Source organism: Bufo bufo, chromosome 10, assembly GCF_905171765.1.
Source record: "Bufo bufo chromosome 10, aBufBuf1.1, whole genome shotgun sequence".
Classification (NCBI taxonomy): Eukaryota; Metazoa; Chordata; class Amphibia; order Anura; family Bufonidae; genus Bufo; species Bufo bufo.
In genome coordinates, this window is record NC_053398.1 from 53,297,437 (window position 1) to 53,313,200 (window position 15,764).

The following is a 15,764-nucleotide window of genomic DNA, read 5'->3' on the forward strand; positions in this document are numbered from 1 at the left end:
TAAAACCTTAGAAAAATCAGTCTTGAGATATTTCTTGGCCCAGTCTTGACGTTTCAGCTTGTGTGTCTTGTTCAGTGCTGGTCGTCTTTCAGTCTTTCTTACCTTGGCCATGTCTCTGAGTATTGCACACCTTGTGCTTTTGGGCACTCCAGTGATGTTGCAGCTCTGAAATATGGCCAAACTGGTGGCAAGTGGCATCTTGGCAGCTGCACGCTTGACTTTTCTCAGTTCATGGGCAGTTATTTTGCACCTTGGTTTTTCCACATGCTTCTTGCGACCCTGTTGACTATTTTGAATGAAACGCTTGATTGTTCGATGATCACGCTTCAGAAGCTTTGCAATTTTAAGAGTGCTGCATCCCTCTGCAAGATATCTCACTATTTTTGACTTTTCTGAGCCTGTCAAGTCCTTCTTTTGACCCATTTTGCCAAAGGAAAGGAAGTTGCCTAATAATTATGCACACCTAATATAGGGTGTTGATGTCATTAGACCACACCCCTTCTCATTACAGAGATGCACATCACCTAATATGCTTAATTGGTAGTAGGCTTTCGAGCCTATACAGCTTGGAGTAAGACAACATGCATAAAGAGGATGATGTGGTCAAAATACTCATTTGCCTAATAATTCTGCACGCAGTGTATAGGTAATTTGGTGTGGAGTGTAGCTGGCCAGCTAAGACCTGTCCTAGGTTGCTAACATTGCTTAGATGTTTATACAGCTAGACCTGCCAATAACCTTAACCCCTTCTACCCCGGGCCAGTTTTCACCTTTCTGCCCAGGCTATTTTTTGCAAATCTGACATGTGTCACTTTATGTGGTAATAGCTTTGGAACACTTTTACTTATCCAAGCCATTCTGAGATTGTTTTCTTGTGACACATTGTACTTCATGATAGTCATAAATTTTAGTCAATATATTTCACCTTTATTTGTGAAAAAATCCTAAATTTACCGAAGATTTTGAAAAATTCCCAAATTTTCAAATTTCAATTTCTCTACTTTTATAATAGATAGTAATATAGTTATTACTTTACATTTCCCATATGTCTACTTCATGTTTGGATCATTTTGAAAATGACATTTTAGTTTTTTGAGGAAGTTAGAAGGCTTAGAAGTTTGTAAGCAAATCTTGGAATATTTAGGAATATTTTCAAAACCCACTTTTTATGGACCAGTTGAGGTCTGAAGTCACTTTGTGAGGCTTATATTATAGAAACCACCCAAAAATGACCCCATTTTAGAAACCGCACCTCTCAAGGTATACAAAACTGATTTTACAAACTTTGTTAACCCTTTAGGTGTTCCACAAGAATTAATGGAAAATGGAGATGAAATTTCTGAATTTCACTTTTTTGGCAGATTTTACATTTTAATAAAAAAAATTCCAGTAGCAAGGCAAGGTTTAACAGCCAAACAAAACTCAATATTTATTACCCTGATTCTGCAGTTTAAAGAAACACCCCACATGTGATCGTAAACTGATGAAAGGGCGCAATGCAGGGCGCAGTAGGAAAGGAACGCCGTATGGTTTTTGGAAGGCAGATTTAGCTGAACTGGCTTTTAGATGTCATGTCCCATTTGAAGCCCCCGTGATGCATCCCTACAGTAGAAACTCAAAAAAGTGACCACATTTTGGAAACTACTGGATAAGGTGCCAGTTTTATTGGTACTATTTTGGGGTACATATGATTTTTAATTGCTTTATATTACGTTTTTTGTGAGGCAAGGTAACACAAAAATGTATGTTTTGGCACCGTTTCTATTTTTAACAACATTCATCGGACAGGTTAGATCATGTGCAATTTTTATAGAGCAGGTTGTTACGGACACAATGATATCAAATATGTCTACTTTCTATGATGTTTGTTTCATTTTTACATAATAAAGCATTTTTGAAAACAAAAATTAGGTTTTTGTATCTCCATTTTCTGAACTCCCTATTTTTTTTATTTTTCTGCCAATCGTCTTTTGCAGGAAGAGTTGATGTTTTTATTAGTACCATTTTTGGGTACATATGATTTTTTGATCATTCATTATTACACTTTATGGGGCAAGGTGACCAAAAAATTGGTTGTTTTGGCTCAGTTTTTTATTTATTTATTTTTACAGCATTTACCTGACGGATTAGGTCATGTGACTTTTTTATAGATCAGATCGTTATGGACGTGACAATACCTAATATGTCTACTTTTTCTTATTTATTTAAGTTTTACACAATAATAGCATTTTTTAAACCAAAATAATGATAGTTTAGTGTATCCATAGTCTGAGAGCCATAACTTTTTAATTTTTTGACCAATTGTCTTAGGTAAGGACTCAATTTTTGCGGGATGAGGTGACGGTTTGATTGGTACTATTTTTGGGGGTATATGCCTTTTTGATCGCTTGGTGTTGCATTTTTTGTGATGTAAGGTGACAAAAATGGCTTTTTTTTTTTGCACAGTTTATTTTTTTTTTACGGTGTTCACCTAAGGGGTTAGGTCATGTGATATTTTTATCGAGATGGTTGTTACGGACGTGGCTATACCTAATATGTATACTTTTTTAATTAAATTCCCTTTAGCAAAATAATAGCAGTTTTGAAGTAAAAAATAATCATATTTTAGTGTCTCCATTGTCTGGGAGTGATAGCTTTTAAATTTTTTGACCGATTCTCTTAGGTAGGATCTCATTTTTTGTGGGATGAGGTGACGGCTTGATTGGTACTATTTTGGGGGGCATACGCATTTTTGATCACTTGCTGTTGCAATTTTGTGATGTAATATGCCAAAAATTGCATTTTTTTTAATTTTTTTTTTACGGTGTTCACCTGAGAGGTTAGGTCATGTGATATTTTTATAAAGCTGGTTGTTACAAGGTTGTTATTTTTTTTATGTATTTCACTTTAACACAATAATAGCAGTTTTGAAACAAAAAAATGATGTTTTACTGTCTCCATGTTTTGAGAGCTATTTTTTTTATTTTTTTTGGGCGATTATCTTAGGTAGGGGCTCATTTTTTGCGGCGGTTTTATTGATACCATTTTGTGGGAACTGTTGTTAAACTGTTATTGCTGGGCAGGAGCCTAGACCAATCACAGCCAGCCTCACACACAGCCTGTGTGGGAAATTCACTAGCAGGAGCTGCTAGAAATTATTATTCACCGGAGAGAGAAGCTGAACAGACATTCACTCCACTAAGAGCTGTGTTTTATGGAAGCAGAGAGGCCAAAATAGGTATTTAAAACAGCTACCGTATTTTTCGCCCTATAAGACGCACCGGCCCATAAGACGCACCTAGGTTTTTGGGGAGGAAAATAAGAAAAAAAATATTTTTAACCAAAAGGTGTGCTGTGTGTTTGGTGGGTTTGGAACTAATGGTGGTCTGTGGATGGCTCTATTACTGGGGATCTGTGGATGACTGACACTGTTATGGGGGGATCTGTGGATGACGGACACTGTTATGGGGGGATCTGTGGATGACGGACACTGTTATGGGGGGATCTGTGGATGACGGACACTGTTATGGGGGATCTGTGGATGACGGACACTGTTATGGGGGGATCTGTGGATGACGGACACTGTTATGGGGGATCTGTGGATGACGGACACTGTTATGGGGGAATCTGTGGATGACGGACACTGTTATGGGGGGATCTGTGGATGACGGATACTGTTATGGGGGGATCTGTGGATGACGGACACTGTTATGGGGGGGATCTGTGGATGACGGACACTGTTATGGGGGGGATCTGTGGATGACGGACACTGTTATGGGGTGGATCTGTGGATGACGGACACTGTTATGGGGGGGGATCTGTGACAGACACTGTTATGTGGGGATCTGTGGCTTGCACTGTTACAGGGGGGGATCTGTGGATGGCACTGTTACAGGGTGAGATCTGTGGATGGCACTGTTATGGGCTGGGGGATCTGTGGATGGCACTGTTAGAGGGGGGATCTGTGGGTGGCACTGTTATATATGTGCCATCCACAGACCCCCCAGCCCATAACAGTGCCATCCACAGACCCCCCCAGCCCATAACAGTGCCATCCACAGACCCCCGCCAGCCCATAACTGTGCCATCCACAGATCCCCCCCCCCCGCCGCTGCTGCTCCAGTATACAAATATAAGATGTATTTTTCAATTAATAGTTATTAAACATGCCCCCTCACTCCTAATAGTACCTTACATCCTAACCGCTTCAGTAGAACCCAGGCAGGCAGGCCAGGCAGGCAGGCCAGGCGGCCGGCGCGTTCCTCACTAACGTCACTTGCCTGCGCCGCCTGCTTCCTTCATAAAGTAGGCGGCCCAGGCACGTGACATCAGGGAGTTACGCTGCCGCCCGCCCGGCCTGCCTGCCTGCATTCTACAGAAGCGATTAGGATGTAAGGTACTATTAGGAGTGAGGGGGCATGTTTAATAACTATTAATTGAATAAGACATCTTATATTAGTATACCGGAGCGGCGGGGCTATACTACACTGACTGCACCGCCCCGCTGCTATTGCCGGCCCCCAGATCCTCCTCCCAGTCCCTCCCCGAGTCCCCGCTCGCTCGTACATCGCAGCTTGCGATGTAAAACTGCAAGCATTCGCCCCATAAGACGCAGGGGCATTTCTCCCCCATTTTGGGGGGAGAAAAAGTGTGTCTTATGGGGCGAAAAATATGGTATATAATGTTCCTACTGTTAATATAGTGATTAGAACTGTATACTGAACCAGTTATTTGTGTGTTTACTTACAGTTCCACCAATTGCAAACTACAAAGTTCACAATCCAAATTAAAATTCAATATTGCAATCCAAATTGCATACAACCATACCAGATCATTCTCAACCAATCTGCAAATAGTTATTGCTAACTGCATATTGCAAATTGCGACCAAATTCAGCAAGTGAACTATTAGTTATACCTCTCAGAGAGATCATAAAGTGCTTAAATAATTTAATGTGAGAGTACAGATACTGAAGAGAGAAATATATCCACCATTTTATGTTGAATGACAAGATTGAACAGGTAAACCACCATCTTATGCATACCGCCATTTTGTGATATCTTTTCAACACGTATTATCTACTTGTACTATCTGCTGCGGAGGCGGCAGTGATATATATGAAGAAGAGTTAATATAGAAGTTATTTCAAGCATTTGGTGTGCTCTTTAAACCTACTGTTTCCATAGAACGGCGCTAGAGGAATTACAGAATAATAAACAGTGTGGTTAGACTAAAAGTCAGAGATATCAAAATTCTTCTAATGCCACAGCGCAAAAGGCACTTCATAGTGCTGCATCTGCCACAATGAGGACTAAACGGAAACGTTTTTTTCCGGTATTGAGATCCTCTGCCGGATCTCAATACCGGAAAACAACGACGCAAGTGTGAAAGTAGCCTTATCTGCCCCTGTGTATTTTGTTCACATCACATGAGACCCTTGTTATAGGTATGTCAAGAGGATTTCATACTCTATACCTGTGTTGCATGGCTCTGACGTATTTCACTATATAGGCAAACTTTGCCCATATGCTTCCATGTTAGGGAAAAACATTTACAGCTCAGTATATATATTTTTTCGGGGGATGTCATGGTCTACTATGCTACCCTATGCAGAGAAATAATACATACTGGAGAATAATAGCCTGACAGATACCAAAAGGATGTGGATTCCTATGGATTCATCACACGTAGGGTTCTAAAATGATGTGAAGAGAGCCTTATCTTCAAAGGGGTTGCTCTAGATGTTATTAAAAAAGACAAAAAGCATGGACACTATTGAAATAATAATAATAATAATAATAAAAATTAAACCTACTGTCCCGAGCCCCCTCTGTCCATGCTCCACCCCTCTTATCCTCGCTGCTGCTACAGCTGTGATACGGCAGAAGACCAACCTGATTTGTTTTATTGAGGAGGTGAGTAGAAGCCTGGACAGAGGGGCGGCTGTGGATGTAGTGTTTCTGGCTTTCTGTTGCAAAGCCATCTGGTACTGTCCATCATAGGTAAAATAAGGTATATAGGCTTGGAAAGTATAGTTTGTAATTCGATTAAAAAAGGGCTGTGTCCATAGAGTTATGGTCAATGATTCCCATTCAGAATGGTCCTGGGTGTTGGAACCAATAAAATTGATCTATAATACAGCGTTGATGCAAAGATGTTCCTTGATGTCTTGAACTGAATCAGCCAGGGTCTGTTTGATATGCAAATTAGGACCATCAAAGGGTTCTTGGGGCGGGACATTGATGAAAGGAAGATCTGCGAGGGCTGTCATGTCCTGGGGAAAGCCCAACCCCCTGCTGGTATTTACTGCCCACACCTGTGTCAGCAAGGACATATATGCTGGGATGGGGCAGGGGTATATGATAGAACTTTCTTCCTGTGTAATTATCTTCACTAACCTAGCTCAAAAGTAGGAGCAATGGTGACCTTGGTGACCTCTGGGACAAGACAAGTCTTTCTGGACTCTACAATCAAGAATGTGATTCGCTGAGACCTGCTGGAGAGGAGTGTTCTGAGTACAGAGGAAAACCCATGGCATGTGTGACTGAGAGAGAGAGAGAATGGTGTAGCTAGTTCAAGGATCCTGACCCCATCTAAACCCCATCTACCATTCCCTTAATTGTATTTAGAATCTAGGTATATCCCTATTTGTAAATCCAACACTGAGTTAAGATACAGTTGTTCTTCATTAATTTAAGGCACCCGCAAAGCAGAGCAAATTCTACACTGGGTTATAAGTGGTGTACCCCAAGGTTCAGTGCTGGGTCCTCTATTATTAAATTTATTTATTAATAGCACTGTTTCTATTTTTGAAGATGATACCAAAGTATGTATGTCTATAAACTACAAGCTGACTTGGACACTAAGGGAATAATTTATTAAGACCTGCATTTTAGACGCCGGTCCTGTGCCAAATTTATGTAGAGGCGCCGGCATCTTCATAACTTCGGCGCATCCACCGTCTGACTAAATCTATGCCAGCTCTATGCCAGCTCTGGTGTAGATTTAGACAATTTTCTACACCTAAAACGTAGAAAATGATAGGCGTAGAAAATGATAAATGAGACGGCCTATCCTTTAATCTCACTTTATATTATTTTGTGTATAGTTTTTGTACAAGAGACCTTTACTTCCAGGCTTACTTTGAGCGGCTCTTCTGAAAACTGACAGAACAACACATTTTCAGTCTGGGTCTGATATAATGCCTCAAGGAGGCACGAAACACTGTGCCTATAGGGCTGTGATACAGAACTGTAGGGATTCTGTGTGTTCCCATACAAGGTGCATACTGGTAGGGGTGGGTTCACATCAGCGTTATGGATTCTGTTATGGCTTTCCATTATAACATGATTATAATAATGGAATATAATGGAATCCAACCTGAGGGGTTAACTGTGCGGATCACAGCCCCCTGTAAGAGATCGGGTGCTGCCAGGCAGCAGGGGGCAGTTATGTACACAGTTCTTAGTAAATTCTAACTTGAAGCGTCCCCATCACCATGGGAACGCCTCTGTGTTAGAATATACTGTCGGATCTGAGTTTTCACGATCTAACTCAAATCCGATGGTATATTCTAACATAGAGGCGTTCCCATGGTGATGGGGACGCTTCAAGTTAAAATATACTATCGGATTGGGGAAAACTCAGATCCGATGGTATAATAGGGACTCCTGACTTTACATTGAAAGTCAATGGGGGACGGATCCATTTGCAATTGCACCATATTGTGTCAACGTCAAATGGATCCGTCCCCGTTGACTTGCATTGTAAGTCAGGACGGATCCGTTTGGCTCCGCACGGCCTGGCGGACACCAAAATGACTTTTTTTTTCATGTCCGTGGATCCTCCAAAAATCAAGGAAGACCCACGGAAGAAAAAACGGTCACGGATCACGGAACAACGGAAATCCGTTTTGCGGACCGCAAAAAAACGGTCGTGTGCATGAGGCCTTAGTTAGAGACTCATTCGATTTTTTGAGTTAAAAGAACCGTGAGTCACTCAAACAGTTTACACTGAGGCTGATGACCAGGCTGCAGCAGTGATAAGGTTAAGGGACAGACTGGCAGTCAGCAGAGAGATAAGAGAAGTGACAGGTCAGAGTTTAGATTACAGGTTGAATTAACCATTTAGGGTCAAATTGGCTTCTCAAGGAGAGATATACAGTACAGACCAAAAGTTTGGACACACCTTCTCATTCAAAGAGTTTTCTTTATTTTCATGACTATGAAGGCATCAAAACTATGAATTAACACATGTGGAATTATATACATAACAAACAAGTGTGAAACAACTGAAAATATGTTATATTCTAGGTTCTTCAAAGTAGCCACCTTTTGCTTTGATTACTGCTTTGCACACCCTTGGCATTCTCTTGATGAGCTTCAAGAGGTAGTCCCCTGAAATGGTCTTCCAACAGTCTTGAAAGAGTTCCCAGAGATGCTTAGCACTTGTTGGCCCTTTTGCCTTCACTCTGCGGTCCAGCTCACCCCAAACAATCTCGATTGGGTTCAGGTCCGGTGACTGTGGAGGCCAGGTCATCTGGCACAGCACCCCATCACTCTCCTTCATGGTCAAATAGCCCTTACTTTCAAAGTTTTCCCAATTTTTCGGCTGACTGACTGACCTTCATTTCTTAAAGTAATGATGGCCACTCGTTTTTCTTTACTTAGCTGCTTTTTTCTTGCCATAATACAAATTCTAACAGTCTATTCAGTAGGACTATCAGCTGTGTATCCACCTGACTTCTCCTCAACGCAACTGATGGTCCCAACCCCATTTATAAGGCAAAAAATCCCACTTATTAAACCTGACAGGGCACACATGTGAAGTGAAAACCATTTCAGGGGACTACCTCTTGAAGCTCATCAAGAGAATGCCAAGAGTGTGCAAAGCAGTAATCAAAGCAAAAGGTGGCTACTTTGAAGAACCTAGAATATGACATATTTTCAGTTGTTTCACACTTGTTTGTTATGTATATAATTCCACATGTGTTAATTCATAGTTTTGATGCCTTCAGTGTGAATCTGCAATTTTCATAGTCATGAAAATAAAGAAAACTCTTTGAATGAGAAGGTGTGTCCAAACCTTTGGTCTGTACTGTATGTTAAAGGCATCCCTTCTTCTGTCTCATTCAGTAGCTATATAACTATTGAGAGAGATGTATTTTTTTTAAATACATTTACACATTTAACCCTCCATTTTAATTATATTATTTACCCCAGTGTTAAATTCACACCCCCTGGATGCTTTAATCATATACATAAATATGATAATTCGGGTCAGGGTAATGAGCCCAGTCATCCACACCATAGAGCAAAGTGTGCAGATACTGCATATGTTTGGAAAATGTAATAAAAAGTTTGTGAAAGAAAAAAAAAAGAAAACCTCCCTGAAATGAGAAGTGCACCTCCCTGAAATGAGTTTTTGCAGGTTGGGATGTCTGGATACGACAGTATATTCTATAGTGATGGGGACGCTTCAAGTTAGAATATACTAAGAACTGTGTACATAACTGCCCCCTGCTGCATGGCAGCACCCGGTCTTTTACAGGGGGCTGTGATCCGCACAATTAACCTGAGGGGTTAATTGTGCGAATCTCAGCCCCTGATCGGGTGCTGCCAGGCAGCAGGGGCCAGATCCCCCTCCCTCCCCAGTATTAAAGCATTGGTGGCCAGTGCGGCCCCCCTCCCTCCCTCCCCAGTATTAAAGGCCATTGGTGGCCAATGCGGCAGATCTGGGTTGAAAACCCAGATCTGAAAAAGCTGTTATGCAGACGGATCCGTTCTGAACGGATGCAAGCGTTTGCATTATAGGTGCGGATCCGTCTGTGCAGATACCAGACGGATCCGCACCTAACGCAAGTGTGAAAGTAGCCTAACTAGTCATTAGTTCATAAAGCACAACATTTCAATGAGCGGTGGGACTAGAAGGGTGTGCTGCTGTGATTTATGCACACTATGTGAGATTACCTGTCAGACAAACTCCCAAGCACGAAAGCTCCAGCCAACACCCCGGCCATGTAAATTGATTGGGCGATCTGTCTCATTTTACGATGGTTACAGACTAGATCCCACTGCAGGAGAGAGAAGAAACTTTATGTCTTATCATACAGACCTAGAATGACTAAATTAGGTAAATAAGCTTGATGGCAATATGGTCTTATAAAGTTAAAAGAAAAAGGTTGTGGAATTTTACAGTATGCCATAGTTTACCTTTAGCCAAAAATAACCCAACAGCTCTCAAAGCTCTTCAATTAAAGGGGTATTCTCATCACATACAATGGGGGAATATCGCTTGGATATGCCCCCATTGTCTGATAGGTTGGGTCCCACCTCTGGGACCCGCACCTACAACGAGAACGGAGTGGGGAGAGCTGTGGTTGGAGTACCCCGGATTTTCCGGGGTCCATCCACTACCAAGCGCTGCTCCCCGCTGCTCCCATAGAAGTGAATGGGAGCACACCGCACACGTGCGACCTCTGCTCCCATTCATTTCTATGAGCAGACAGAAATAGCCGAGCCAGCGCTTGGCTATTTTCGGCGGCCCCATAGAAATGAATGGAGGGTGGCTGCGCATGTGCAGTGCGCCCTCTGTTCATTTCCCCACTCTGTTCTCATTGTAGGAGAGGGTCCCAGAGGTGGTACCCACACCTATCAGACAATGGGGGTATGTCCTAGCTATATGCACCCATTGTCTGAGATGGCAAAACTCCTTTAAATACTTGTATTTACCATGAAATAACAATTTTGGAGCATCTTTACTGAAAACTGTGCATTGACCCTCTGTTATTCCTCCTGAAAAAGCATGTGTTACTGTTGTTTTCATTTGGTACTTGCACTTGTTGATTACAGTTTGTAATATAGTTCACAGCTGTTTACATGGCTGAAATATTCCAGCATTTCTTAATTGAGTCAATATCTAAAAATGTCATCTTTGCACCATGCACTGTACAGTAATCTGATGCAGGAAACTCAACTATCCCATTGCATAGTATGAGTTCAGAGATGTCTGGCAACAAAATTGTTGATTGTTTCCAATGAGACCAGCAGAACTGTGAATGCAGCTCTGGGATATACTACAGGTTGCATCTCATGACCAGTGTGAAATAAGCACTGTCTGATCTCTGGCGTACTCCATCATTTCTTGGGCACTGTAATAGTCTGTGAAGCTTTTCTGCCTATTAACTCAGCACTCAACAGCCAATAGCCTTCTGTACTGTCTACTGTATACAGGTGTAGAGGGCCACATATGTGTGTATGGTCCACTCCAAATTGTTGTGTATTATGATGTTATTTTGCACTATTTCTTTGTCTATACTGCTGAATCCATATTATAGGCTGGTAACATGCACTACATACTTTCACCACTAGAGGTCTCTATCACACCACTTATACACTCACCTAAAGAATTATTAGGAACACCATACTAATACGGTGTTGGACCCCCTTTTGCCTTCAGAACTGCCTTAATTCTACGTGGCATTGATTCAACAAGGTGCTGATAGCATTCTTTAGAAATGTTGGCCCATATTGATAGGATAGCATCTTGAAGTTGATGGAGATTTGAGGGATGCACATCCAGAGCACGAAGCTCCCGTTCCACCACATCCCAAAGATGCTCTATTGGGTTGAGATCTGGTGACTGTGGGGGCCATTTTAGTACAGTGAACTCATTGTCATGTTCAAGAAACCAATTTGAAATGATTCGAGCTTTGTGACATGGTGCATTATCCTGCTGGAAGTAGCCATCAGAGGATGGGTACATGGTGGTCATGAAGGGATGGACATGGTCAGAAACAATGCTCAGGTAGCCTGTGGCATTTAAACGATGGCCAATTGGCACTAAAGGGCCTAAAGTGTGCCCAGAAAACATCCCCCACACCATTACACCACCACCACCAGCCTGCACAGTGGTAACAAGGCATGATGGATACATGTTCTCATTCTGTTTACGCCAAATTCGGACTGTACCATTTGAATGTCTCAACAGAAATCGAGACTCATCAGACCAGGCAACATTTTTCCAGTCTTCAACAGTCCAATTTTGGTGAGCTTGTACAAATTGTAGCCTCTTTTTCCTATTTGTAGTGGAGATGAGTGGTACCCGGTGGGGTCCTCTGCTGTTGTAGCCCATCCGCCCATAAGGTTGTGCGTGTTGTGGCTTCACAAATGCTTTGCTGCATACCTCGGTTGTAACGAGTGGTTATTTCAGTCAACGTTGCTCTTCTATCAGCTTGAATCAGTCGGCCCATTCTCCTCTGACCTCTAGCATCAACAAGGCATTTTCGCCCACAGGACTGCCGCATACTGGATGTTTTTCCCTTTTCACACCATTCTTTCTAAACCCTAGAAATGGTTGTGCGTGAAAATCCCAGTAACTGAGCAGATTGTGAAATACTCAGACCAGCCTGTCTGGCACCAACAACCATGCCACGCTCAAAATTGCTTAAATCACCTTTCTTTCCCATTCTGACATTCAGTTTGGAGTTCAGGAGATTGTCTTGACCAGGACCACAACCCTACATGCATTGAAGCAACTGTCATGTGATTGGTTGTCTAGATAATCGCATTAATGAGAAATAAAACAGGTGTTCCTAATAATTCTTTAGGTGAGTGTATACTGTAGTGCAGACACCGGAAGTTAGAGTGAGTTGAAAGGAGTTGAGATTAGGAGTGGAGGAGTTAGGAGGAAGGAGAGGAGACAGGCTTGTCTCCGTCCTCCTGGGCCTAGCCCAGGGGAACCAAGTTGCCTCAACCATTGATTGAGTCCAAGATTGGGACGGCATGATCCTACACCAGTGGCGTAACTACCGGGGAAGCAAGGGAAGCAGCTGCTTCGGGGCCTGGGCTGCCAAGGGGGCCCGGCGTCCCGGCAGCGTGTGTGACAGTTTATTTTCAAGTTAGTTAAATATCGATGTCTTAATGTCAGGGCCCCTTCACAGCGGCTGACCAGGCCCCCTCGCTAATGTGATCTAATCTTACTGTCTCCTAAAGTCTTCTGATGTGTCTGGGATTCGAACCCACAACCTCCAATGTATCAGTGTATCAGAGGCAAAGCATTTACCCTCACAACCATAAAGGCTGCATTACAACTGATTGAAAAAATATGAGACTTCTACTGTTATAGCTGGCTAAGTGTACATCTATACACATGACAGCTGCCCCAACACACCCAGCACTGCTATATCTCTATATGACAGCTGTCCCAGCACACTCAGCTCTGCTATATCTCTATATATGAACAGCTGTCATGTGTATAGATGTACACTTAGCCAGCTATAACAGTAGAAGTCTCATATTTTTTCAGTCAGCAGCAAGGCAGCTTTTATGGTCTTGTGGTTAAGTGCTTTGCCTCTGATACAGAAGGTCGTGGGTTCGAATCCCAGCAGAAACTTTTCTGAAATACAAGCACTGACTCCATATATGGACATACAGGGCGGGACACAGGAAGAGGCTGCATCACATCGCTGACATGGAGGTAAGTAGAAGTGTTTATTATTATTTTTTAATACCCGACTGTTACTGCCATGGGGGGAGCGGGGAGCACTTGATACTGGCACATAGGGGGGGTTGGCACCTGATACTGGCACATGGGGGGAGGCACCTGATACTGGCACCTGGGGGGGAGGGTTGGCACCTGGTTGGCACCTGATACTGGCACATGGGGGGGAGAGAGGCACCTGATACTGGCACATGGGGGGAGGCACCTGATACTGGCAACTGGGGGGGAGGGGGGGGGGTTGGCACCTTATACTGGCACATGGGGGGGGGAGAGAGGCACCTGATACTGGCACATGGGGGGGAGAGGGGTTGGCACCTGATACTGGCACATGGGGGGGGGGGGAGAGGCACCTGATACTGGCACATGGGGGGGAGAGGGGTTGGCACCTGATACTGGCACATGGGCGGGGAGAGAGGCACCTGATACTGGCACATGGGGGCGGGAGAGGGGTTGGCACCTGATACTGGCACCTGGGGGGGGGAAGGGGGGGGTTGGCACCTGATACTGGCACATGGGGGGGGAGAGAGGCACCTGATACTGGCACATGGGGCGGGAGAGGGGTTGGCACCTGATACTGGCACCTGGGGGGGGAGGGGAGAGAGGCACCTGATACTGGCACATGGGGGGAGGCACCTGATACTGGCACATGGGGGGGGGAGGCACCTGATACTGGCACATGGGGGGAGAGGGGTTGGCACCTGATACTGGCACCTGGGGGGGGGGGGGGGGTTGGCACCTGATACTGGCACATGGGGGCGGGAGAGAGGCACCTGATACTGGCACATGGGGGCGGGAGAGGGGTTGGCACCTGATACTGGCACCTGATACTGGCACCTGGGGGGGAAGGGGGGGGTTGGCACCTGATACTGGCACAGGGGGGGGGAGAGAGGCACCTGATACTGGCACATGGGGCGGGAGAGGGGTTGGCACCTGATACTGGCACCTGGGGGGGGGGAGGGGAGAGAGGCACCTGATACTGGCACATGGGGGGAGGCACCTGATACTGGCACCTGGGGGGGTTGGCACCTGATACTGGCACATGGGGGGGAGAGAGGCACCTGATACTGGCACATGGGGGCGGGAGAGGGGTTGGCACCTGATACTGGCACATGGGGGGGAGAGAGGCACCTGATACTGGCACATGGGGGGAGGCACCTGATACTGGCACCTGGGGGGGAGGGGGGGGGGGTTGGCACCTGATCCTGGCACATGGGGGGGAGAGAGGCACCTGATACTGGCACATGGGGGGAGGCACCTGATACTGGCACCTGGCGGGGAGGGGGGTTGGCACCTGATACTGGCACATGGGGGGGGAGAGAGGCACCTGATACTGGCACATGGGGGGGGGGAGGGGTTGGCACCTGATACTGGCACCTGGGGGGAGGGGGGGGGGGTTGGCACCTGATACTGGCACATAGGGGGGAGGGAGAGAGGCACCTTGATACTGGCACTTTTTTTGTGTGGGGGGGGAGATGGCACTATGATACTGGGACATGTGGGGGGAGGAGAGAGGCACTTGATACTGGCACATGATGGGGGGGCATCTATGGGGACACTTACTGGCACATTATTGGGGGGCATTATGGGGGACACTAGGCCGGCAGCCTATCAGAGGCCGGACACTGAGGGGCATCTACTGGGGCACTATATATGGGGAATTTTATACTGGTACATTATGGGGGGCACTAGCAGGAAGGGGGGAGAGGAGCACTATGGGGGCATTTACTGGGGGCACTATATAGGGGTATTTTATACTGGGACATTATAGGGGCACTATGGGGACATTAGCTCAACTGGGGGCATTACAAGGGGGTATTTTTGCACTGTCACATTATAAGGAGAATTATTACTACTGGGGGGGGGGGTGCATTATGGTGGGCTTTATTACTCCCCCATGGTATGACCCCCTAGTAGCAGCACCAGCCTCTCCCTGCTCTGCTATCCCTCTGCCCCTTCTCCAAATCCTTATTATGAAATCTTTCTCATTAGGATAAAGCACAACATCAGCTCCGCCGAGCCCCCCGGCCAAAGTGTTGAAGTGGTGTCCGAGATCCCCAAGGGCCAAGTAACTGTAAGTTTTCATGTGAAATATGTTTATGTTATACACATATAGCCTACACTGTGCCACACAATAAACAGTATACCGCTACACTGTGCCACACAATATACAGTATACCACTACACTGTGCCACACAATATACAGTATACCGCTACACTGTGCCACACAATATACAGTATACTTCTACACTGTGCCACACAATATACAGTATACCGCTACACTGTGC

The 15,764-nt window shown here is 44.8% G+C and overlaps 1 protein-coding gene across 1 annotated transcript in view; it reads right to left on the reverse strand.

Annotated features, from left to right (window-relative positions):
• Window positions 1–15,764, reverse strand: part of LOC120980918 (solute carrier family 22 member 6-A-like) — a 164,982-nt gene that overhangs the window by 134,093 nt on the left and 15,125 nt on the right. The window contains exon 2 of the mRNA XM_040410296.1: window positions 9,948–10,051. Within this exon, the coding sequence (XP_040266230.1) occupies window positions 9,948–10,051 (104 nt within the window). The remainder of the gene's footprint in view (window positions 1–9,947; window positions 10,052–15,764) is intronic.